This window comes from Stigmatopora nigra, chromosome 20 (assembly GCF_051989575.1).
Source record: "Stigmatopora nigra isolate UIUO_SnigA chromosome 20, RoL_Snig_1.1, whole genome shotgun sequence".
NCBI lineage: Eukaryota > Metazoa > Chordata > Actinopteri > Syngnathiformes > Syngnathidae > Stigmatopora > Stigmatopora nigra.
In genome coordinates, this window is record NC_135527.1 from 3,596,984 (window position 1) to 3,623,518 (window position 26,535).

Below are 26,535 nucleotides of genomic sequence, written 5' to 3' on the forward strand. Positions count from 1 at the left end.
GTGCCTATAGTCCAAATCTTTAGATTTTCCAAAGGTCTTATCCCACCAATCTGACAATGCGGACGTATCTACTCCAGAGTGCTCTTGCATATTGCGGTTCAGTGTTTGCAGGCCAGTAATGGCCCTGGTGAGAGATCCACTGGGTGACGCGTTGTTCGGTATGAAGGTGCAACATTGTTTTCCAAACATTGCACACGCCCCCTGTTTCAAGGATCATATCCACCGCTATGCGATTCTGGAACGCCATCAGACTGGTAGCTGCCAGTTGTTCCTTCATGGCCACAAATCCCTGTTCAGTATAATTTCCAAGTTTTGAACATTGTAATGTAAGTAATTTATTCTATCCACATTTTTGTTTGGGGTGATTAGAAGGAAGATAGACTCCCAACCTGCTGCGATCTGATTAGCCAGCTTATACTCATCTGGTACGCCCCGGGGGATGCCAATCGCATCAATGTATGTTGGATCTCCTTCCCTCCATGCCTCTCGACGATGTCGGGAGGGTCGACCCTTCACCTCCGAATTATGAGCCGCCAATTGTATCTCCTCCACTGTGGATGGAAAAACAGACACCGGTAAGAGCAGTGAGACCAAAGTACCTAGTCCTGCCGCGTTTCGGCAGGAGTCGTATAATTTATCTACCACCCCGCCACCATAGGCCAGAACGTGGTATCAGGGGTGTAGTTTGTTTTAGAACGCCGGTACACCACGTCTCATTTATCGCCCCCAGCTTCAGACCATGCCCTGTAAGGTTTAAGCAGGTAAAATGATTAAACAGTGGAAAAATTGACTTCCTATTTACCGCGTAACAGGATAAACACTGCTTCAATATTTTTTCTTGCCAAGTAGGACACGTTTTTTCATTTGTAAAAACACTTTTCCCCAAATGAATGGTGATTGAGGGAGTTGTTAGACCCCATCGTATTTTCCCTTGTCTGGTAGGTTATCCTAATCCTTTGTAAGATGGTTTAGTCTCAATTGAAACCATATGGAGACGTCAAACCCAATATAAAAGAGTTCCCTATAGTTTTATGGTATTGCTTGCTGAGCAATAATCTTTTCAATTAATATTGGTGTTTCCCGTATCTTATTAAGTCAGAAAGTTTATCTTACCCGTCCCCTCAATGTTTCAATTGAGACCACCCTTTTACCAAAGTAGCTCCACATAGTGCTTGCCTTCTTTACACTCCATTAACAGCGCCCAATTATCCCCCGTTTGGGAAATCCCTGTTTCAGAAATAAATTTCACAGGTTAATATGTCAGTCCAAGCTTTCCAATCTTGACCAATTTCTGCAACAAGGCTTTTCCCAATCTTTAATTTTTTGCTGTTAATGTACCACACATATTTCCCACCATCTCTTTTTGTATGGCAACCGGGACGTCGCCGAGTCCAAATATATATTTTCAATGTGGAAATTTGATTTAGTAGGTAATGTTAATTAAATGTAAATGTGTATGTTTCTCGGTTTACCCTCCCGTAAGAAGGTGTATCCTCAATTGAAACGCCTCCGCCTTTTTCTCCAACTGGAGAAAACAACCCTACTGTGGAAAGGAATAGAATCACAATCATCATTAATCTCATTGCCCCAAAAGCAATAATTGTTTTCAACATGACTTTTTGTCTTTGTTTAGGGAGTTTTCCTCTTGAAACGTTTCAATTTAGACAACCTTCTTACTGTGGGAAAGGTGCATCCGTGTCCCCTTTCAGTAACAAGGACCCTCCCACTTTGCGTTGCTCCGATGTTTCTTCTTTTATGCTGCTTATCAGCATCCAGTCTTCAAGAATCACCGTCGCTTCGTCCGTTTCCTGTTGAGAAGCAAAATCTCCCTCTGATAGTCTAAATTTGGTGTGTGCGTTTTTTTTTTTTCTCTGATAGATTCGCCTCATCATCCAATTGTCATTGTGTAGTGAATAATAACAATTTGTAAGGTCTACCAAACAGGACTTCATATAAGGTCCGCCAATTGTGGATGGTAGACAACTATTATATTAACAAAATGGGAGCCATTATCACTATAAATAGTTTCTGGAATTCCATATCGTGGAATGATATCCATATGATCTAATAAAAATAAAATAAAATCTATATGTATTTTTTGAAATGGATATGTGGGTATGCATATAGATTTAAACCCTAAGCCTTGTAGTGCCGTTGTAGCAAGGCCACCTCCCCCTTGTCGAGACATAGGTCTTCCCTTGACTCAAGCCCAAATTATTTTCTTTATTGATCTTTTATTGATAGATTATGTCTCGGTGGTCTGCCAATCAAAAAACACAAAAAGACAAACTATCATTCACGCTCACACTCATAAACAGAAGAATTTAGTGTGTTCAACCAGTCTAGCATCCATAATTTCATTTTGTGGGAGTAAACTGGAGTACCCGGAGAAAATCCACAAATTCTCGAGGACGCCATGAATACCCCACATTCCGGAAGGTCTGGATCCACCCCGCATTCATTAGTAGATCCTTTAATATACACACCCCCACTCTAGCATTTTAACCGTTTGTAAAAAATTACCTTCAAGTTTCACACAAAGTTATATCCTTTTTAATGCTATCAGTTTAGCTGTTTGTTCCCCGAATTGAGGTGGGAATAGTTTCACATCTAAGGTTTTTATTTTCACAGCCGCCATGACCTAATGGCTCCCTATCAGGTTTTTTTTTTTGAAAATCCCAATTCCCTCTAATAGTATGCCAATCACCTTTTAATGCGGCCATCCAATTTTGTTTCTACTTGTTTCAGGTGATAAGATAATCTCCCCCATTTGTAAAACGAATTCATCCACGCCTATTTTATACAACATGACGCCTATGGCCTTTATTACGTCGCCTTGACTCCAAATTCTATGAACCAAGATAACACGCCTAATTTGTAAGCGAATTTCGCCCATCCCATTTTGTTCATAGACAACCCATCTACCTAAAGCGTCACTTGTTTCAAAACATGAAAGGCCCCACTAGAATTCGTGCATCCAGCGCCAAATAGAGCCTATTTACACATTTGTCTCAAACTTGTTTTAGATATGGGGTCCCCAATTTCCCAAAATTTCCCAGAATTTATGTACTACCACATCCTGTCAAAAACCCAAAACGACTAACATAACCTGTTTCTAAGCCAGATTCTGGAATTTGGAGAATTTCTCCTTTCCCTCCCTTATCTAAGCTTGTTATTGTCACTCGTTATCACTGTAACATTCAGGCGTATTAACCCCATCGTTGCTAAAGTTCTAACCAATTTGCATGCCCTTAAAGCCGTAAAAGCAACGTTATTTGGTTGTATCAATTGACCAATGCTTATCCAATCCGTAATATCCTTAAAGTCATCAATATGACCTGTGACAAAGCATATTTCCTCCTGCCAGGACAACAGACAATGTTCTTTCAAGTGCACTTTGAAAAACATTCCATGTTACTCCATTCTTAGGGAAAATATGCTCATCCTAAACCAATTATTTTATTTACAATTCACCTAATTATTTGGATGAATGCCATGAATTTTATCATGCCACTATTGCATTGTAAATTTCCCATCTGATGTCGTTAACAGCCAAATAATTCAATACCTACTATACTTTGTAAATCACCTCATATGATGTTTACTTAAGACACGAGTCATTTCCCATAGCCTGTTACCAAAACAAAAATCTACAACAATTAAATGAGACAAATCAACCTTTTGTTAGACAATTCCTAATTACAAACTTTAATGTTTTAAAAACCTTATCGTCACCAATATACCATAATATTGTAAATTTTGTCATCCTGGCCTTTTATTCTTTTAAACAGCCAACCTCCTGGATTAAAGTATTTTGAACAATCAAAATATTCTGAAATAGTATTAATATTATTTTATCCTCCAAAAGCTAGTTTCCTTTAACTAAGAGCCCTTTGAAATCCACAATTGCTCAAAAATGACTATTTTGGTCTATTCCCCAAATCCAAAGCTTTTTACCAAATCAACCTTTTACTGAACAGATTTTTCTATCCTCTTAATGCATTTCATTTTAAAACCCAAAATATCAATGCGAAAGCATTCGCATAACCTTGCATTTCTTGCAGCCCATGTATTGTTCTTATTCTGAAAAGTCCAAACAGAAAACGCAATTAGCCGTTAACTATGACCTCCACTCTTGCTGCGAAAACAGCATTGTTATCTTATGTTTACAAACCAGCTTTTTCCCTGTGCCCAAATACAACGCTTTTTAGAGAAGACAACCATTAAAACGTCAAATTAACCCCTCTTCCGATATTTAACTACATCACAATATTTTTCCAAGACCCCATATATCCAGAATATGTATGCTGCAAGCACAACAATATGGCAAAAAACCCATTTTCTGCCCTCAAGTTTGCTTCAGCACCCCCAAGGCCAATTATTATTATTATAATGTCTTCACGGAAGGGATCACAAAATTTTAGTCGTTTACACGGTCCGAACGCTCCCGAAAGCCCAACACAGTTAAATCGTCTGCCCCGCGGCCCACATGTTTCACTCCCATCTAATCAGCAGCCGCTGCACCAGAAACGCTTCCCCCGCAGTTGACACATTTTTTGGCAAGTCTAGAGCATAATAAAAACACAGGTGACATTCCCTGCTAAAATTTAAATGATCATTTTGTATATATTCTTTTGTCTTTTTAAACACCATCTTCCCGTTAGCGGACGGGATCAAAAACCAAGCTGCAATAAGCCATCACATTGCTGTAAATTGACAGTACATATAGGTTATATTAACAAAGCACCACCAGCACTTGGAAATAACCATTCTAATTGTTGTTATACAAGCCCAAGCATCACAAAAAAACCCAATTTATTGTAATCACAAAACGTCATACCCGGATTAACCAAATTAAATACCAGTGTCCCCATTAATTTTCTAGCTCCCTTTATTTTTGTTAAACTTCCTCCGCGCCCGTCACCTATCTCGGTAAATATTTTCCCCGTCAGCCGAGGAGGCCCCGCTATTTTTTCCTTACCAAACAGTACTTTCCCGCCGCCACGGTCTTAAATATATCCCCGTTATCCGAGGGAGCCCCCACTATTTTCCCAAAATAGTATTTTTTAACTTCTCCCCGGCCTTATTTCGCCATTAGTGTCTGTGGAACAAGCTGTTACACTTTTATCCACTCACATATTATTTATATATGTATATTACCTCCATTAGTGTCTGTGGAACAAGCTGTTACACTTTTATCCACTCACATATTATTTATATATGTATATTACCTCTATGCATTAGTGCATATATTATCCTGCATTTTATGCATTTTAAGCTGGCCAGCAAACCCATATTTATTTATCCATAAATATAGCTGTGTAATATTTTTAAAGCGCTTTGTCTTTCCAATTTTTTTCCAATCCTTACAAGTTAGACGTATTTTTTGGATCGTCATCCAAACCCGCCTTACAACACGTGTTTCCCATATTTTACTATTATTTTTTGTAGTGAGTTCGTGTGCCTCACACAGTTAACTCTATTATTTATTATTATTATTAATATTATTATTATCTATTCGACTGTATCGACTGTATCTCCTAGGCCTTCCCTAATTTTACTGCAGAAACCACACAAACACCATACAACGTATATTCGTGCCTACCCTTTAGACACAGGACACTCCCCGGCCCCAATATTGTACCTCTAGTACAATATATTCGTGCCTACCCCTGAGACACAGGACACTTTCCAGCAAAGTGCCCCACTGTACCTGCCATTGACTAGTATAAACACAGGGTTTTATCGCCGTCACCCAGGACGCGAAACCAGCCCAACAATGGGCCTCACATACAATGTCCCTTTAACGCATTTGTAAACACCTTCACAACATGCAGACATTAATGTGGACTTACCCGAGATCCATCAGATGTCTCCCTCCAGCAGGAAAAGTCTTCAACCGCCGAGAATCCAGGCGCCCCCGTCGAAAAACTCCGGCCCACCAAGGGTTTTGAAGACGCCGTGCGCACGGTCACTTACCAGATGTCGAACAGCAGCGCCTGGGTTCTCGCTCCGGTATATTGACCTCCATGGCTCAGAAGGACCAAAATGTCAGGTTCATTAATAATTACCTTCGTCCGTAATTATCAATAACTGCAGGAAGACATCTTATTCAATTATTGACATTTAATTAAATAGAAATGGATACAACAGGTAAAAGCCTCCGGAAGGGAGAGTTACAGCAAGTGTCCCTTACAACTTCCGAACGTCTCCTCGAATAGACATTTTCGTCCTATTCTTATGGTCACAAGTTACAGAGTTGTTGATCATTCCATCACGTATGAGTAAAAACAACATCTGGGACTACAATAACAATCAAGGTATTTTACTAATAACAAAAACAGGGACTAGACCTAACAACATTTAGATTAGAGTAATTATACAACCTCCTTGACCTAAGAATCATATAATATAATCATAATCATATAATCGTTACATACAGAAAAACCCGAAGTGTACGGTTACATAACGATAACAATATTCTTGTTATTGTCCGAATAGCCCTGTCCTCGTCACCAAGGGCCCACCAAATCTCAAGGACCGAGATTGGGTGGATTGTTTGTATAACCATCCTGGAACAGGCTGTCTAGGTTAAAGATGACTTGGTGTGACCTCAAGACTTTTGAAAAACAGAAAGAGAATGATTTAACAAAGTAATGAATTAATACAAAGAAAAGAAAGAGATTGATTTAATAAAGAAATGAATTAATATAACTATTAGAATAGTAAAACAGAATAAACCCAACAATGACAAAAGTACATTGTACCACTTATTTATTTTGAGCAAATTCATAGTCTTTCACACAACATATTTTTACTAATGTTTCTTAGATCCTAGATTCAATATATAAATTATTTTCATTAAAATGTATGTTTGAATATCACTCAACTTTTCATTGGATTTCCTAGCAAAAAAAAAATTTCAAATTTCTTAGGCATGTCTTTTACTGTGAAGACATATTTTCCATGTTATTTACATCGCATTATTGATTATTTACTTTCTAATTTCCTAATTTAGGCTCTACTAATTCGGATAGAATTGTGAAGTAAATAAAATCTTCAACAACACTCAATTTGCTTATACAGTAATACCTTGACACACAAGCGTTCCAACATATGATAAAATTTGAGATACGAGAAAAATTCTGAGCAAATTTTTGCCTTGAGATATGAAATATTTGAGATATGAGCACACCAAATGGTTCCAGATTGTGAGTCGGTGGAAATTTTTAACAATTAAGATTTTTTTTACCGTTGTTACATTCAGTTTTTTTTTTTCTCTCAGAAGGAAACCGATAGATTTGTATTTTGTTAATTTCCATGGGAATCATTGACTTGAGATATTAGTAAATTGACATACTAGCTCGATCGCGCTGTAAGCTCATAGCTTAATGTATTACTGTATTTGAATTAAAAAAAACATTTTCAGAATGCAAAATACAATTATACTTTGATTACAATGATCTTTCATACAGAATTTGATAAAACAAGCTAAGCCGTCCTTGGCTATTGCTTGTCAAAACACATTTGCATCTTTTAAGTCAATCCTTACAACTAAATCTCCGGCAAGCAGCTGAGCAGGAAAGGGGTTTCTGACCGATGTGGGCAATTATGTTTTTAAGATATTCCTGCCACAAATTGAGCAAAAAAGGGCTTTTCTCATGTGAGGGTTGTTGAGTCTTCTTTTTGGGTTCCCTTATGTGAAAATGTTGGAACTTTAACAGCGCCTGGAAAAGGTTTTTGAATTGGGCAGCTTTTTAATTGCGCTGTTGTAGCGCATCTGTGGTCACAGACTGAGCAGGAAAACATTGTTCTCCAGTGTGGGTTAATAAGTGTTCTTCTAAGCTTCTCTTTTGGGAAAATGTCCGACCACAAACTGAGCAGGAAAATGGCTTTTTACCTGTGTGTACTCATGTGCCTTTTTAAGTTTTGCTGTTGAGAAAATGATTTACTACAAACTGAACACGAAAATGGCTTTTCACCAGTGTGGGTTCTTAGGTGGGCTTTTAAGCTTTCCCTGTGTATGAATCGTCGACCACAAATTGAGCACGAAAATGTTTTTTCACCAGTGTGGGTTCTTAGGTGGGCTTTTAAGCTTTCCCTGTGTATGAATCGTCAACCACAAATTGAGCACGAAAATGTTTTTTCACCAGTGTGGGTTACTACGTGTCTTTTTAAGCTTCCCTTCTGTGTGAATCCTTGACCACAAACTGAACATGAAAATGTTTTTTCACCAGTGTGGGTTATTATGTGTTTTTTTAAGCTTTTCTTCACTGTGAATCTTTGACCACAAACTGAACATGAAAATGTTTATTTACCTGTGTGGCTTCTTGTGTGCCGTTTCAAGTTTTCTTTAGTAGAAAAGGCTTTACTGCAAACTGAACACAAAAATGTTTTTTCACCAGTATGGGTTACTACGTGTCTATTTAAGCATCCCTTCTGTGTGAATCTTTCACCACAAGCTGAACATGAAAATGGTTTTTCACCTGTGTGTTCTTGCATGGCTAATTAAGCTTCCCTTCACTGTGAATCTTTTACCACAAACTGAACACGAAAATGGTTTTTCACCAATGTGGGTTCTTGTGTGTCTTTTTAAGCTTCCCGTCTCTGTGAATCTTTGACCACAAACTGAACATGAAAATGGTTTTTCACCTGTGTGGGTTCTTGTGTGCCTTTTTAAGTTTTCTTTTGTAGAAAAGGCATTACTGCAAACTGAACATGAAAATGGTTTTTCACCAGTGTGGGTTCTTGTGTGTCCTTCTAATTTATCCTTCCGTGCAAATGTCTGACCACAAACAGAACACGAAAATGTTTTTTCACCAGTGTGTGATCTTGCATGAATATCTAAGCTTCCCTTCTGTGTGAATCGTTGACCACAAACTGAGCATGAAAATGGTTTTTCACCTGTGTGTGTTCTTGCATGGCTAATTAATTTTGCCTTCTCTGTGAATCTTTGACTACAAACTGAACATGAAAATGTTTTTTCACCTGTGTGGGTTCTTGTGTGCCTTTTTAAGTTTCCTTTTGTAGAAAAGGCTTTACTGCAAACTGAACACAAAAATGGTTTTTCACCAGTGTGGGTTATTACGTGTCTATTTAAGCTTCCCTTCTGTGTGAATCTTTCACCACAAACTGAACACGAAAATGGTTTTTCACCAGTGTGGGTTCTTGTGTGGTTTTTTAAGTTTGCCTTAACTGTGAATCTTTGACCACAAACTGAACACGAAAATGGTTTTTCACCAGTGTGGGTTCTTGTGTGGTTTTTAAAGTTTGCCTTAACTGTGAATCTTTGACCACAAACTGAACATGAAAATGGTTTTTCACCAGTGTGGGTTCTTATGTGTCTTTTTAAGCTTTCCTTCTCTGTGAATCTTTGACTACAAACTGAACATGAAAATGTTTTTTCACCTGTGTGGGTTCTTGTGTGCCTTTTTAAGCTTTCTTTTGTAGAAAAGGCTTTACTGCAAACTGAACATGAAACTGTTTTTTCACCAGTGTGTAATCTTGCATGAATATCTAAGCTTCCCTTCTGTGTGAATCGTTGACCACAAACTGAACACGAAAATGGTTTTTCACCTGTGTGTGTTCTTGCATGGCTAATTAATGTTGCCTTCACTGTGAATCTTTGTCCACAAACTGAACATGAAAATGGTTTTTCACCCGTGTGGGTTCTTGTGTGTATTTTCAAGGAAGACTTTTTCCTAAAGGTTTTCCCACACTGAAAGCATTTGCAGAGTTTGTCACCCCTGGGATTTTTCATAACATCTTCATCATCATCATCAAGCAACTTGTTGCCATCTGATAAAGGAGAAATTACATTTTCTGCTCGCCATCCTTTTGTTGAGCAGCCGTTCAGAAGCTCCACCCCTCTATTGGCCACGCCCAGATCATCTTCACTCTTGAAAGGCTCACCAGTTGAACATTTGACACATTCGTTTTTGATTGGAGATTGGTCTTCTCCTTTGCACTGTTGAGGGAACTCTGGCTTCTCTTTAATTTGGGGCCATGCTGAGGCGTTTGCAGGCTCCGCCCCTTCACTGGCCAAGCCCAGATAATCCCTTTTCACGGACTCACCTGGTGACCAGGTGAATTGATCTTCCTCCTTTTTGATTGGAAGTTGCTCTTCTATTTGTTTTAGAGGGAACTCTGGCTCCTCCTCTTTAATTGGGGGCCCTGTTTTGGTGTTTGCAGGCTCCGCCCCTCCGCTGGCCACGCCCAGAACATCTTCCCTCTTCACGAACTCACCAAGTGAACAGGTGAAATCATCTTCCTCCCTTTTGATTGAAAGTTGCTCGTCTCTCATTTGTTGCTGAGAGAACTGTAGCTTCTCCTCTTTGATTTGGGGGAGCTCAACTTCCCCTTCAAGGTCAACAGACTCTTGCCCATCAGCACTAAGATCATTTCTGAAACCTGCAAGGACACAAAGATGATTGATTAACCATTTTCTAATTATAAAATGCCTGAATTTCTTGTTCCCAGAAATGAAACCAAACGGAAGAGGGCGCCATACATTCATTTTGTCTCAATGCTGTACTTACTACTGTATTATTTTCTTCAACAGCAACACGTGTTGAAAACAGTTTATGGGTGCATTTTTCAAAGTAAGGCACTATTAGTCAGAAAAGTTTCTTCACTGGTGATGTATCTCCTTAAAATTAGTCAAATCTTTTTTGGAGCCCTTTCATTGTAAACATTCTCTTTTATGTTTTAGATTTTAATTTAATAAAAATGCTTTCACCAAAGGGGAGACATTTAAAAAAAGCATTAACTTTTATTAAGTAGCAGGTCTGTTATTATTTGGAGGATTAATGAGATTGGAATAGAGGTAAAGTCTGATTGGACACTTAATTTCCCTTAGGTACGAGTGTGAGCGTGAATGGTTGTTTTTCTCCTCATGCTCTGCGATTGGCTGGCCACCGATTCAAGGTGTTCCTCGCCTCTGGCCTGAAGGCAGCCGGGATAGGCTCATGCACCCCCATAACAAGATTTAGCATATCAGAAAATGAATGAATGAAGGGATCAAAAACAGTGGGAGAAGCCCAACGTAGCCTCAGCAGCAAATCTCGACTGGTTAGATGGTGCATTTCCAGACAATTTTCTGGCACTTGGCTGACAGATTCAAGTATTCGGCCTTCTTGCCTTCGAAGGTGGTGTCGATCCCCTCCTCTGATGGTACGGGTAGTTCTATGAAGTGAAGCGCTTTTGCCTTAGAGGACCATACCTCAATGTCTGTGCGGATTGATGCAGTGAATATCTCTAAGGATAGTTTATATTCTATTTATTTATAAGCTGCATTTGAATTTTAGCATTAAATGTAGAACTACTTTCGCAGGCCGCACCACGGAGTGGTAGTGGGCCAGGCTTGGCCTTCGGGACGCAACTTTGAGATCATTGTTTGATCGCTGCTCTCGTTGTTTAGTTCATCTTTATTTTTTTCCAAGATGGCGCCTTTCACACCGGCTGCCGGTGGAGGTACCTCTGCCCACTCATGTCTTTCAGGTTTTACAGCCCTTCTATCTTTTTTCATGACATTTTAATATTTCTTAATACATTCCTTTTTACTTTAATGTTTTTACAACTTTCCTTGTTATGTTAGCCTGGCTTCTTTCTGCTACTTATTTTTTGGAACCATTCAGCCATGCCTACGCTCTCATTCACATGGGACTAGCTGTTACAATACACAGCAAAAGGAGCAACACTTCAATACCGGTGGATATTCGGCGCAGGACAAAAGTGGCGGGAGAAGAAGCAACACCTCTGACCAATCATTCCATCATGGGCTTCATAATTACCAGGCCAGAAACGGAGTCGAGGAGTTCTACTCTCCTACTCTTGTCTTCAGCTCCACACTTCTGAGGAACTGTGTGGATAAGCTTGGAAAAGTGACTCTGCATATTCTCTACCTCGGTCACAGGTTGCAAAAGTTCCCCATCTTGTGGAAGACTTCCTGTGTGTTGTTCCAAAAAAGACTGCGCTACAATGGTAAACAGCCTCTCATGTCATAGCCACCTGGCTTGATCGCATCTCGACATTTTGATCATATCGCGGGCGGACTATTCGATCTAAATTTTCATCGTACCACGAGCATGTCGTAGGTTGAGGTACCACTGTACAAGAATATTTCATGTTCAGAACAATACATCATGGTGGGCAGCAATGTATTATCTGAATACAAGGTTACTTTAAAGTTACAGAACACATACCTGTCAACCTCTGCCGTTAACTGCCCTTATAAATGATTATTATTCCCCGTACAAACCCCCCAAAAACTGTACAAACACCGTACGACGTATGTTTACGCGCGGTAACTTGTTTCTTACTATGTGGCTCCTCCATGCTTGCTTCCATGATATTTACTCTATGTATATCTACGCATGTGCATGTCATCCTTTACCGATATTGCCGTACGCATCTCTAAAAAAATACATACAATTGAGGATAATTTTTGCTGGTATACCGTGACAATAGTAACGATCGATGACAGTAGCGTCGTTGGCTACCAGCCTACGAAACTATCTAGATTTTAGCCAAAACGGTCTCGTTGAGATGGGTTGTCATAAATATTGGCGATTTTTTTTTGTATTTCCCCGTACAAAAGTCGATGTACGGCGTACATGATTTGAAATGGTAAGAAAACGTATAACATACGTATAAAACGTACAAATTGACAGGTATGAGAACAGTAATCTAAAGGAAGATGTTGCAGATTAAAGGCATGAATATTGAGCAGCTGGCGACATCTAGTGGTTTATCATTGTAGCACGTTCTTAGTTCTACTAATAATGCTAAGCGCTGTCATGCTTCGATTCATTCAATAAAGTCACGATCAGAAACAACATTGCCCACCCCGTTAAATATTTCATTATGAAATATTAATTGTGTAACATAAAGTATATATTGGTGTATTATCCAATAATGTCTCTAAAGTGAACGTACCTTCGAGTTTGTGTAGAACAACTTTAACTTGCATCATTTTGCTAACAATAGAATGTTGATGACATGAGAGATCCTCTTGCACGCTATTAAGTTCCATCTGAAACTTTGCAGCAACCGGCGGCGTTCTCGCGGGCATTTTTCACACTTTTTGCCTTCGCTTGACGACGTACTGATGCAGACGACGTGTTCCTTTGTTAGCTGCCAGCTAGGCTAGGCTAAAGTACGACTCCCAAAACGGATTAAAGAAAAATGGACTGGCCTCCGATTCCACAAACTAATCGATGTTGAATATGTTGTCGAGGTTTAGTTTCATTTAAGTTCAATCAAATTGAGGAGGAACAAGAGGCGCACAAACAAAAAGTTAAAATCCTAGCCATGCAGAAATGAACACCCCACCCCTTCTTCCTCTTTAGGTTTTACGGTTGTTGGCAGCCAACGGACTGTAGCGTTATCGCCCTCTACTGTCTCAGTACCTCACACCAGGTTCTCAATTCAGATTTTAAACAGAGGGGGTGATAATGTTAAATTTGGTCTCTCAGTGGCGCAGCGTGAAGAGAGCAGTTCGGAGTCCATTTCGAGTTTAGCTAGCCGTGACACTAAATCGAAAAGCTATATTTTGAGAAAAAGTTAGGTAATTTTAAGGACATTTGCTTTAAATGATACATTGTGTTTGATCGTATTACAAGTAACAAATAACACATTTCAATATTTAAATATAAGGGTATTTAAGGTTCATTTACAATTTACTGATGCCCAATCCCCCACTCCTTATCATTGAAGGTAGTGTGGCCGAGCGGTCCAAGGTGCTGGGTTTAGGCTCCAGTCTCTCAGGAGGCGTGGGTCCAAATCCCACCACTGCCAGTGATTCATGCACTGTACATGTTAATTTTGTTCTTAGTGCTTATGGCTCTTCACTAACCAGGAAGACAAAATGTGAAACCATTGGTGAGGGAGCTGAGTCCCAAACACACTAATAGGAGTATCGTGTTTGCACACCACTGTGCCACTGACGGTGCATCAAGCTTTGCGTTAATCATAATGATTTTTTTTATGGGACTCCTTTTCGCATATATGTGGTTCTGTGTGTCTTGTTCGCCAGCCTTGCAATATCTTATGAGGGTAGTTTTTACTATTTTCCTGGGCCACACATAATGATGCGGCGGGCCAGATTTGGCCCCCGGACCATCACTTTGACACGTGGGTTAAATGCTTCAATATGAAAACACACATCTGGAAGAAGTGCAACCAGGGGGAATATAAATGAAAGGAAGCTAACAGACAATGTGGAATTATTTAATAGAAATTACAATTATTTGTGGACAAAATATAATTAACATCAGCCTGTGATTAAGATATTTCTTAGGCCAGCAGAGAAGGAAATGTGATAAATCATTATGGATGGCCATTTAAGATTTAATTACCTCTTTATGGTTTTAGATACTTCCATTTGTAAAAAAATTACATTCAATTTTGAAAAAAAATTTGTTGTCATCAGCTTATGCACTTTTTGTTTAGCATCTTGGACAAGTAATTGCTCTCTAAAGAAGGGTTCTATGTCATTCATGGTTATCTTAGATTTTTGCGTATAGTTAAAAAGATATCCATGAATGAGTGAAAAATGTGACCACAATCCTCAACTATAAATATTTTGTGATGTGTTGTAATATTGATAGAACATATACCAATTGTCTCTCATCTCATGTTCGTGCTTGCTAGCAATTATTATGAAAAGCTAAGGTTCAAAATGTTAGCCCACTAGCATTAGCAAGGTAGCTCAGTCACCTTACCAGACAGATAAACAACTCTGGTACTGCATTTTGTTGATTCGAATTTAAAAGTTTTTACATTTTTAGTTAGAGATTTTTGCACTTGTGACGACTATTAAGATAACCATATTGTGATTTTCTACAGGCTTCCTCATTAGAGGCTAAGCAAAGTTGAGAAACACTGTTCTGCCCGCTTGAGTATGAAGACAAATTTAATCTCAAAACAATTTTGGAAGAGCAGAAATGTGGTGGGAACGAACCTAGCTAGTATTCCCTCACTGAGATGATTCTAATCCAGAGTGGCATCTCCTTCCTTGTGGAGGAGAGAAATGACCAAATCACAGAAACTGAAGAAACATCAAAATAGTCATGGCCCATGTGGGGGTTGAACCCACGACTTTGGCGTTATTAGCACCACACTCTGACCAACTGAGTTAACAGGCCATGTGCAGGGACCAGTTTATGTATAAAAGTTTAGGCTGATATGGTTAGACATTTGCAGGGCTAAGTGGTATTCAAACACAATATTTTTTATAGCTCACACAAAATGCTGCAGCCTATCTTACATCACGCGATTCGAAAAAAACAATTACTAAGCGAGTTGGCCACATCGCACAATACAAGCAAACAATTGCAAGGCCAGCTTTTTAGCCTATTCCACGATCTTAACAAGCAATAGTAAAACCAGTTTGGCTTGTCTATCTTACATTCTACAATCTTAACAAACAATTGTAATACCAGTTTGGCCACCTGGTTCGACATAAACAAACAATTATTAAGCCAGTTGGCTTAGTCTATCCCACAGCATGTTATAAATCTTATGTAATAAATAAGCAAGAGAGGCATCGATTCGACAGAATGATCTGGGACAGAGACGAGTTAGGATCGATTCTCTCTTGCATGACACCGGTTATGACTCAGATGCCTATTTTATTTATGTGTGCATTTGTGAATGCCTATTGGTGAACCTATCACTTGCCGTAAAGAAATACTCTTTTTTAAAGATAAATCTATAACAGATGAAGTTCAATGTGCCCCTTTTTGACAAAATCGAAAATCAAAACTAGATAAAGGCAGGGTCATTGGTGCAGTTTTTCTTGATCTCAAAAAGCCAGTCGACACCCCTAACCACCAGACACTGCAAACAAAACTGTCCAATTTTAATTTCTCACCAAGCACGCTGAATTGGATTGAATCAGACTAACAGAAAAACAGTTTTGGGGGGTACCGCAAGGCTCAGTGCTAGAACATACGCCAATTGTGTCTCATCTCGTGTTCATGCAAGCTAACAATTAATATGAAAAGCTAAGGTTAAAAATGATAGCCCACTAGCATTAGCAAGGTAGCTCAGTCAACTTACCAGACAGATAAACAACTCCGGTACAGCATTTTGTTGTTTCAAACTTAAGGGTTTTTACATTTTTATTTGGAGATTTTTGCACTTTTGACGACTATTAAGAGTAATCCTATTATGATTTTCTGCAGGCTTCCTCATTGGAGGCTAAGCAAAGTTGAGGAGCACTTTTCTGACCGCTTGAATATGAAGACATATTTAATTTCACAACAATTATGGGAAGAACAGAAATGTGGTGGGAACAAGTATTCCCTCACTGAGGTGATTCACATCCTGGGTGGCATCTTCTGCCTTGTGGAGCAGAGAAATTACCCGATCCTAGAAACTGAAGAAACATCAAGACAAGATATTACGTTAAGTTAGGGATACATAAATTCTATTAGGCAAGTACTACAAAGAGGTCATGGCCCGTGTGGGGGTTGAACCCACGACTTTAGCGTTATTAGCACCACACTCTGACCAACTGAGTTAACAGGCCATCTGCTGCACAGCCCATATATTTTCATAATGAAGCAAATGCAACACATCAACTAGCTAAACACTTATGTTAAGGCAAAAGAAGTTGGACCAGGTAATTTCAATTGACTTTGGAGTTGTCATGGCCCATATGGAGGTTAAACCCACAACCTTGGCATGATTAGCACCTCACTCTGACCAGCTGAGCTAATCAGCCATGTGCAAAATGGCCATGATTTTTGTGTAATGACCGCAATTGCAAATGTTAGCTCGCTAAACTCTTACTTTGCGGCAAAATGAATCATTTTAGGCAATCTTAACTTACTCTAGGGCAAGGGTGTCAAACGGTACAAAATGATGCAGAAGGCCAGATTTGTTCCCCAGGCTGCCTCTTTGACACCTGTGTTCTAGAGAGGCCGTGCCTGTTGAGCGGTCGAACCCACGACTTTTGCATTTACAGCACCATGCTCTGCCTAAATGAGATAAAGAGCAATGTGTTGGCATTGGCTCGGGTGCGACTGTCGGGCCAATCAGCATGGAGATGCGGGGATGGACGGGCGAGCGGAGAGCTTGAACGGATGAGGTCGAGTGGGGAGCGGCGAGTGGGAATTGAATGTCTTTCTAATAGGGGAACGAAACGTTTAAGTCTCCCGGGTTGCACTGGCATCTGAGCAAACCCACCACCAAGTTGTGATTGGTTGAGAGCTCCATCCCTCTCTTTACCCGAGTATTCAAGACATGCGGGTGTCCTGGTGCCAAATGCACATATGGACACCCTTATGCTTGAACATGGTGTTCATTACTGTCAATCCAATACGAGCGCAGAAATCCAACAATAGAACACCACTCGGGTTTTGATCAAGGGGGGGGACGTTCTTCCCAATCACCCCCTCCAGTTCTCACATCAACATTGAAGTCCCCCAGCAGAACAAGGGAGTCCCCCTAAGGAGCACTCTCCAGCACACCCTCCAAGGACTCCAAAAGGGGTATTCTGAACTGCTGTTTTGTGCATGCACACAAACAACAATCAGGTAGCTAAGATGCTAAGATGGAGGGACGCAACCCTTTCGTCCCGCAGGCAACTCCAGAGCCAAACTATGTCGAGCCGGGATTTCTCAACCTTACGCTTAGGCTCTTTTCCTAACCGCGTCCGGGTGAGGGAAGATTTCATCCAATAATGTTGCCCATCAGGTCCTTTGAGCCATTCTTCGTCTAATCCCTCACATCAGACCAGTTGGCCATGGGTAAGCCTACCAGGGCTACAAGGCCCCGGACAACATTGCTCCAAGGATCACTGGGGCTGATTAACCCCACCATCGGGACACACAAACCCCACCACCAAGATAAGGTAACGACTCGTCGGTGGGGTATTATAAACTTAAATACAACATGGTATATTGTTTTGTAAATCCTGGCGCCGAATGTCTCGTACCGAGTTTTTCATTGGAATGGAAATTTTTAAATGCATAATGGATGACTCTCTGAATAGCAGGACTAACTCATGACAGTCCCCGGCCGAGACCGAGGTTCTTGCGCTGGAGCTCCGTCAGCAGGTGAGAATACCCACGATTCATCAGTATATGTGCTTTGATTTGATAGCTGAAGATGGAAGAAGCAGAGTGGCGCAGCGGGAGCGTGCTGGGCCCATAACCCAGAGGTCAATGGATTGAAACCATTCTCTGCTACTAACATCAGTTCTTGTTTTGTAGAAGCAAACTACCCCACTTCCAAGTGTTACCATTGGTGTGAAATAATGTTCTTGAAAATTATTGATTCTGCAAAAGTTACCTTTTCTCACTTCATATTCTTCTGATCAAAATTCCGATAGAAATTGATCGGGAATCAAAACTGATCGCATCATTTTCACAAGATCGGAATCTGACAAAAAACTAATCATTTTTCTGTAACACGTCCCGCAAATGCTTTGACATTTTGATGAAGGCAGAAGTAATACAGTAAAACATGGTCAGGCCTAAAAATCATTGTGAAAAAGGAACAGAAAATAGTCAAATAGGAAAATTCCTTTTTATTTCATTCCATTTTTCTTTTTGTCATCTATTTAAATACTAACAACAAGTGTTTAATTGCCTTCTAGTTTCAAACACATATTTGAGAGCATGTTCTCACCAAAAAGAAAATGCAGTCTCAGTTAAAAAAACAAATGAAAAAGACAGGTAAAAAAGTGAAAACAATCGAAAATTACATCTAAATACGAGAAAAGAAATTCTTATTGTTGGGTTTATTCTGTAATACTATTATATATGTGTGTATTTAATCATTGTTGTATTAAATCATTCTTCAAATTTTCCAAAGAGAACTCGTGGTCGTAACCAGTCACCAAGTCCTCATTCCAAGGACTAGTTTCCTGACCTTTACCTTAGAATGCAGACCTAGAGCACTTAAGAAGATGCTGATGCGGCAGGATCGCTATCCGCTCAACCTTTGTGATTACTCGCATATTGTCGTAAATTTTCAACATTCTCTATCTGAGCCAATTTTGGTCATGGAGGTGACAAGAATCAAACTTGACTGCAAAACCACTCATGGCTTACAAGGAAGCCAATTTCAAACTGACTGACTACTGAATTAGGCTTGGTTTGTAAAGTCCAATGTGTTGCCAAAAGCCGGAGTTAAACCAGGTATCGTTACATCCTCAGTCCTTCACTCACCCGTCTGAAGTTACTTTGGCTGATTAGTATGATTAATAACCAACTTGGACTGCAAATTTACTCATGGCTTACTCGTACAATATTGAAACTGGAGCATTTACTGATATTGGTCTGGTTTAGAGAGTCCAATGGACCGTCGAAGACCACAGTCGATTAGGGGAATGCTCTCCATCATTTCTTCTTATCTGAGCAAATTCAGACCATGTTGTTGACAAGAGTCAAACTTGACTGCAAAACTACTCATGACTCACACGGAAACAGTGGATTTAGGAGACATTTTCCTACTCCAGCGAGCTGCCGAAACCCGGGCTTGAACCAGGGACCTTTAGATCTTCAGTCTAACGCTCTCCCAACTGAGCTATTTCGGCTGATTGATGAAGATTGCAACCAACTTGGATCGCAAAATGACTCATGGTGCGACATGCTAAAGTGATTAAGTTAATAATGATTGCATGTTGGGGATTACAGTAAAAGTTGGATTGAGGACAACAACTAATCACTGTGATTATTTCTCCCTGTGTTTCAAGCAATATGAAAATGCAGGGTGCAATATTCGTAGGCACCGCTGGGATTGCAGTTCAGATGACCAGTGTCGATGACCTGCTCACTAAATACTGAGCCAGCTAAATCCAAACATTACAAACCAGGAAGAAGACAGCGAGGAGAGGTGCTGTTAAGAAATGGAAGTTGGCAGTTGAGTACTCGTCTTCTGAGGCCAAGCTGAGATCATCAGAGAGACAGTAAAGACGTGTCAGAAATTTCCGTGTTCAGCGGAGGTGTAAAGTGGTCAGTTTGACCAGATTGTCAGGCTACGCTCGCGTAGCTATTTCCTGGTCAACCTGTACAATGAACTCACTTTTTCGTTAATTGTTTAAAGAGCGTTTGGGAGGCATCACTAAGGGCTTTACAAAACTTTTACGCTTAACTTGGTGAGAAGCGTACTGTATAGCACAAAATAAGCGTGGACTGAGAATGGGCATCAGGAGAAGCTTGGGCTACTGTAGTGAATGGGCCAATGGGGAGTCGAGTAGTTCAGTGAGTATTCAGCTGGCCAATCAGCTTGCATTTATGCCCGTGATGCTTTGCGCATACGTGCATTCCTTCTGTTTTCAAAATTTGTAAAATGATGGAATTACTAATTCTAATTGAATATTTAGTCTCAAACTTTGTAAAATAATGTAATTTCTAATTTTGATTTAATATTTTTCATTATTTATTTATTTTTTCATTAAAAAAACGGGAAGCTCTGAAGCCGCGATGGATGAACCGCGAAGTACCGAGGTCCCAATGTAATTTGATTAGTCTATCATCCAAACTACATGCTTCTACTTGATCTGGATCAGCTTTGCATGACGTATCCCATATGGTCTAGCGGTCAGGATTCCTGGTGTTCACCCAGGTGGCCCGGGTTCAACTCTCGGTATGGGAAAGTTCAAACTACGTGGATGGTTTGAGAACTTTTGAACTTCTATAATTTCCAGAAACAAATCCCTTTGAATTAAATGTCTGGATTCAGAAATATTGGACCTCTGTACTTTCCGGAAAAAAATGCCAATTGGTCACCATAAGCCTTTCACGGTTCTTACAAAGTAGATGTTTGTTGCTAATGATGTGGTTATTTATTGAGACTATCATCCATGCTTCTTGCTCCTAAATGATCTGGATCTGCTTCCCATGAGATATCCCATATGGTCTAGTGGTAGGGAGTCTTGGTATTCACACAGGGGGCCTGGGTTTGGGAAACTTCTGACTCGACACCTGCATTTAGATGTGTTGGGACAAGCAATTTTTTATGGACTCAAGTTTTTTTTACTTTTTCAAATGGATGACAACAAAACACAACACAATTTGACAAAAAGCGATACATATGACCCTCTTGTTCATAGAGATCTGGCGGCATTGACTGAACAACTCCCTCCTCTGGCTAGGGGAGGAAGTCCATGGCTCAAGAAATTCTTGGCCTTAATGGGTGGACAGAATTATGCGCTTGGTGACTTGAGACAGGCTATGTCAGCTTCCTGCACTCAACATCAGCTATGAATGATAGAAGAAGAGGCAGGAACTACTAGACATCCTCATGAAATTCCATTGACCCAGGTATCAGACGCCTGACTTAAGGCAATTAAAATGCCTTCCCAAGACCTCTTGATTGTTTCCATACACACCGATTAAGCTGGAGGACCGGTGCACTATGGACAATGTGTTAAAAACTGGACAGAAAGCACCGGCCGCCATCCATCTGACATATTTGAGAGTGAAACCTAGTTCAGAACAGCTGTTTTCGGGGGTCTTGCGGAACCTGTGAAAAAGGAATTGAAGAAGGACCCAGATTTGACGACTGGTGACGAACCTAGATTTAAACGTCACCTGACTCACCATTGGAAGATGTATGATGAAGAAAAGGTCAAAGAAAAAAAACAAATCAAAAACAAATAGAAAGTTTTAATTTGAGAAAAAGCACACTGGTAGTACGCTTGTGACACCTTTCTGATATGTGGTAAGATTAACTGTTTTTATAATATCGAAAATCCACAAGAACCCAAACAGGTGAAAAACCTGTATCATGCTCAGGCTTTAGTCAAAAATTCAGTTGCCAAAACACCTTGAAATCACAAGAAAGGACCCAGGCAGGTTAAACATATTTTCTTTGTCAGTTTATAGTTAAACGTTCACTTGGCACGTCAATGTAAAGCATCACAGAACTAATCCACACACAGGAAAAATATTTTTTCCTTGCCCAGTCTGTGGTCGAACATCCAATCACAAGAACACCTTTAAAAAACACAAGATCTCATACTGGTAAAACGAAAAAAATCTTCCTGCTCGATTTGTAAAGTAACATTAGCTATTAGCTAAATTGCCAGTTTAAATTTGACATGGTATGTTGATTTTGTTAATTGCGCCGCCGATCATCTCCTATTTGTTGTTTTTCATTGAAATGGAAGTTTTTAACTGCAAAATGGATGAACTCACCATGGATAAGACAATCCACAGTCGAGAACGAGGTGCCTGTGCTGGTGGTCCTCAGGAGCTCCGGCAGCAGTTGGGAATCGTCACATGCCTCTGTATGTATGCTTGGATTAGTCTGATTGATTAGATTTGTGAGTCAGTTTGTCACATGATAGGTGAGAAGAAGCAGAGTGGCGCAGCGGAAGCGTGCTGGGCCCATAACTCAGTGGTCAATGGATTGAAACCATTCTCTGCTCCTTACAATCATTTCTAATTTTCAGTAGCAAAATACCTCACATTCAAGTGTTGCAGTAGCTGTGAAAAACTAATCTTGACAATTATTAATTCTCAAAATTAATAACTGACTTCACATTCTTCTTACGGATGGCCACCGATCAAAAATCGTATCAGAATTTAATGAAAATCGGGCTCGATGCGTCATTTTCAGAGTGTTGGAATCGAATAAGAACAAGATTTTTTGATTTATTGAAGCCGCGCGGTTGCTTTAAAATATAACACAGTCTCATGCCTCGTTTTTCCTTTGTGCACGGTTGGTAAGTATGGGGATCTGTAACTTCAGACCCAACATGGGGATCTGTAACTTCAGACCCAACAATGACGCGCCCCTAACCCATAGGTGTCTTGATGGAACTTTCCACTAGGCTCTGCAAAATTCTATCCCAGTGACTATACTGAATAAAAGTACAAAGAATACATTCTATACTCCACAGTAATGTCAATTTCATTCATTCATCTTCCATACTACACATCCTAGTTGCGGGGGTTGCTGGAGTCTATCCCACCAGACTTCAAGCGAAAGGCAGACAACACCAGTCAGCCGTAGGGCACAAAAAAACATTTGCACTCCCAATCATACCGGCACCATTGGGAATTGAGGCCACGCCTGCCTGCAAGTCAGCCGGGTGTCTCACTGCACCCTCTGAGATCTGGGATTGATTGCTATAGGTTTGTGAAACCCTTCTTCCTCCTTACCTAAGGTAGTGTGGCCGAGCGGTCTAAGGCGCTGGGTTAAGGCTCCAGTCTCTCAGGAGGCGTGGGTTCAAATCCCACCACTGCCAATATTCTGTTTTAAATGGAAATGGCTCTTCCCTGACATTTAAACTAAAATGTCATAACCACTGGTGAGAGAGCCGAGTCCAGGGTTCGTAATTAGGAGCCTCGTGGTTTCCCATCACTGTCTTTGTTAACATCCACAAAATACATTCGTTCTGTGTCGAAGCCATCATGGATGACAGTCAATCGTTGGAAGAAATTCAGCAAACATTTTTTGAGAAAAAAATCCCTAAAAGAAAACTTGGAAAAACATACTCTTTTGTGTTAAAATAGAAAATTGCAAAAAATAGACAAAATAAACAAAAATGGGCCGAAATAGCGTTTGTCGGGGCATATTTTAACCACTGAGTTTCTTTCTCTGGGACAAAACTGCCAAAAAAGAGAAAAGCCGCTTTTTACTTGCCAGGGGAAGTTGCCTTCTGCTCACATTATGTTGTCCAAACGGGAAGTTGTGCCACGACTGTCACATAACTCTCTCACAAACCATTCAAAGTTATGACCGTGAACTGGCCGTGTGACAATGTGTTGGTTTGGTAAGGGTCCCTCCACTCCATTGAGTAGTAAATCCTTATTATTGCTCTACTTGGTCGGGTGAAGTCGCATGTGGGCCTTTGTTAAGAGTTTCATCACAATGTTATCGCGTATGAATTTGTTTCCCTGCAGAGCACGTGTCAAAGTGGCAGCCCAGGGGGCAAATCTGGCCCACCACATCAATTTGTGTGGCCCGGGAAAGTCAATCATGAGTGCCGACTTTCTGTTTAAGGATCAAATTCAAATGAAGAGCATAGATGTATATTAAATTTCCATAATAGATAACAATTTGACAAAACAAAGGCTCATCCAGGAGTTAGACTTGGGACCTCACGCACCTGAAGCAAGAAACATGCACTAGACCAGTGGTTTTCAAAGTGGGCGGTACCGCCCCCCGGGGGGCGGTGTGAACTTTCAGGGGGGCGCTGACGAATAAACAGGCGAATGGGGGGCGTTGAAATAGTGAAGGGGGCGATGGAGCAATTACAGTAAAATGTGACGTTGGTGTTTGTAGAAAGACCGGAAAAATTGATTGTCTGTAATAAAAAGTCGACAAAAAACAAGCTTTATTGAAACAAGAAACGTTGTCTGCTCGAGCGCTCACGAGCAGCGCGCATATACCGTATATCACTAATTGTCGCGAGTTTATCGTCGATGCAGGCGACTGGGGAAACCACCACCATCCAGTCAGCCGCAGAGGAGCACACAATAGCGCGCCGGCAACGCTTAACCACAGACGTATGCGCACAGCGACCGGCTTAATGCATCAGCTATCAATTTTTATGATTCGAGGTGAACTGCGCATTGGTCTATTAAAAGAAACGAAATTAGCGAATAATATCTGAGGCGCCTGTCTTCTATTTATTTAAGCTTCGTTCGTTGGAAAGGGGTAAAGAGGGGGCGTTGGCATTTTGGCCCGGCGGTGAAGGGGGCGGTGGCCAAAAAAGTTTGAAAATCACTGCACTAGACCAACGAGCCAGAGGTGCCCATATAGTGACACTTTTTTCCTTGGATGGCGGATGTCACATATCACCCGATCAATCAAGGGCTCGTCTGGGAGTTGAATCCAGGAACTCTCACACCCTCAGCTAGAACCATACCAATAGACCAGCGAGCCAGATGTACCCATTGAATGACACTTTTTTTCTCAGATGGCTAATGTCCCATATCACTCAACCAAAAATCACAGTTTGACAGAGCAGGAGCCCGTCTGGGAGTTGGACCCAGGACCCATGGCTACTTTAGCAAGATTCTTAACACTAGACCAATGAGCCAGGGGCTTTCCTACAATGACACTTTTTTTCTCAGGTGGCAAATGTGACATATCAACTCCCATAATAGATCACAATTCGACAAAGCAAGGGCTCGCCCAGGAATTGGACCAGGGACCTCGCGCACCCAAAGCGTGAATCATACCACTAGACCAACGAGCCTGGTGTGCTCATGCATGAGAAAAAAGTGTCATTGTATGGGCATCTTTGGCTCGGTGGGCTCGTGGTATGATTCTCGCTTGGAGTGCGAGAGGTCCCGGGTCCAACTCCCAGATGACCTCTTATTTTGTCGAATTGTGATCTAAGATGGGGTGATATGGGAGATTAGCCATTTTACGACTCCCCTTGATGGTAAGATATACCAGGGAATCGCAACTACCACAGCAGAAGGGTTCAGTCAAGGATGAGTCAGACAAATACTGCAAGTAGCCAGTTCAGTGATAATTTATTTACAACAAAGTCCACCAAAACCTGGACTATGGGATAACATAGGGGAAGCAAAATAAATTAAAGTGGCACCCTCAAACACGGTAAAACCACCCTCCCAGACAGATGTTCAAATGAACACCCACAAAATACAGGAAACAAGGCCAAAGGGTGCCACTGTCAGAACTGATGTAATAAAAGTCTAGACAGGGGAATAAACTACGTGTATAAATGCAACAAACTATATGCATACCCTGGGGTGTCTAAACTTATCTCAATCTCACCTATCTCACCTATACACCCCCAAATCTTTGTCAACATAAATACTAAATATAACAAGGAGTAACGTACTCACAATATCAGGTGAAGCTGGGGCATTCAAACTTTACTCAACACTAAACAATGTGCTTTCTAAAGAAAGAAATGACTCCACTGCCTCAGCATTTACAACCACAGGCAGCCCATTGAGTCAAAGTCAAGAATCAAGAATGAACTGACAAATAAAAGGGTTTAAATAAGGACAAGAAGTGAATTTTGATTGGAGATAGGGTGATAGGGAAGTAGTCACAGCTGTGTTGGCCTGGGCAAGGCTTTGTCACAGGGGTGCAGCCACAGCCCCATGTACCTGCAGATGAAAAGAAACCACCCACCCTATTACACACTGTGTGTCCAGGCTGACAGCCGTAACACCTCCCCCTCAAGAGTCAACCTGTTGACGAAATTGAACCACCAAACTGCCTCAATCCACCAATACAAGCCTGATACAGCTCTCCTCCTAAACCCGAGACAGGGCATCAGCCATAACATTTTCTGAGCCTCTTATGTGATGAATACTCAAATTATAATTTTGAAAGACAAGCGCCCAGCGCATCAACCGCTGATTGTGGTTAAACATTTTATCCAGATTGTACACCTCGATTGGAGTTGAAGTAGATCCTGCATAAAAATCAAATAATTGGAGCGCTAATAGCAGAGCAAGCGTCTCCTGTTCAATTGTAGAATATCGCTTTTGACTAGCATTAAATTTCTTAGAGAAGTATGCAACGGGATGGACTAAAGTCACTAAACCATCTGGGTCCTACTGGGTCAATACCGCGCCCACA

The 26,535-nt window shown here is 40.7% G+C and overlaps 1 protein-coding gene and 6 non-coding genes across 7 annotated transcripts; 3 read left to right on the plus strand and 4 right to left on the minus strand.

Annotated features, from left to right (window-relative positions):
• Positions 1–8,327: 8,327 nt before the first annotated feature.
• On the minus strand, positions 8,328–13,346 carry LOC144213357 (uncharacterized). The gene is made up of 2 exons (XM_077741781.1): positions 12,937–13,346; positions 8,328–10,410 (listed from the first exon to the last, which is right to left on the minus strand). The coding sequence occupies exons 1-2, from the start codon at positions 13,070–13,072 to the stop codon at positions 8,483–8,485; spliced, it is 2,064 nt and encodes a 687-aa protein (XP_077597907.1). The 5' UTR covers positions 13,073–13,346; the 3' UTR covers positions 8,328–8,482.
• Positions 13,347–13,715: 369 nt separating this feature from the next.
• Positions 13,716–13,797, plus strand: trnal-uag (transfer RNA leucine (anticodon UAG)). The gene has a single exon. It is a non-coding gene; the product is annotated as a tRNA-Leu (tRNA).
• Positions 13,798–15,072: 1,275 nt separating this feature from the next.
• Positions 15,073–15,146, minus strand: trnai-aau (transfer RNA isoleucine (anticodon AAU)). The gene has a single exon. It is a non-coding gene; the product is annotated as a tRNA-Ile (tRNA).
• A 1,314-nt stretch (positions 15,147–16,460) lies between these two features.
• trnai-aau (transfer RNA isoleucine (anticodon AAU)) lies at positions 16,461–16,534 on the minus strand. Its single transcript has one exon. It is a non-coding gene; the product is annotated as a tRNA-Ile (tRNA).
• A 2,942-nt stretch (positions 16,535–19,476) lies between these two features.
• On the minus strand, positions 19,477–19,549 carry trnaf-gaa (transfer RNA phenylalanine (anticodon GAA)). Its single transcript has one exon. It is a non-coding gene; the product is annotated as a tRNA-Phe (tRNA).
• A 989-nt stretch (positions 19,550–20,538) lies between these two features.
• trnae-uuc (transfer RNA glutamic acid (anticodon UUC)) lies at positions 20,539–20,610 on the plus strand. The gene has a single exon. It is a non-coding gene; the product is annotated as a tRNA-Glu (tRNA).
• A 2,517-nt stretch (positions 20,611–23,127) lies between these two features.
• trnal-aag (transfer RNA leucine (anticodon AAG)) lies at positions 23,128–23,209 on the plus strand. The gene has a single exon. It is a non-coding gene; the product is annotated as a tRNA-Leu (tRNA).
• The last annotated feature ends 3,326 nt before the right edge of the window (positions 23,210–26,535 follow it).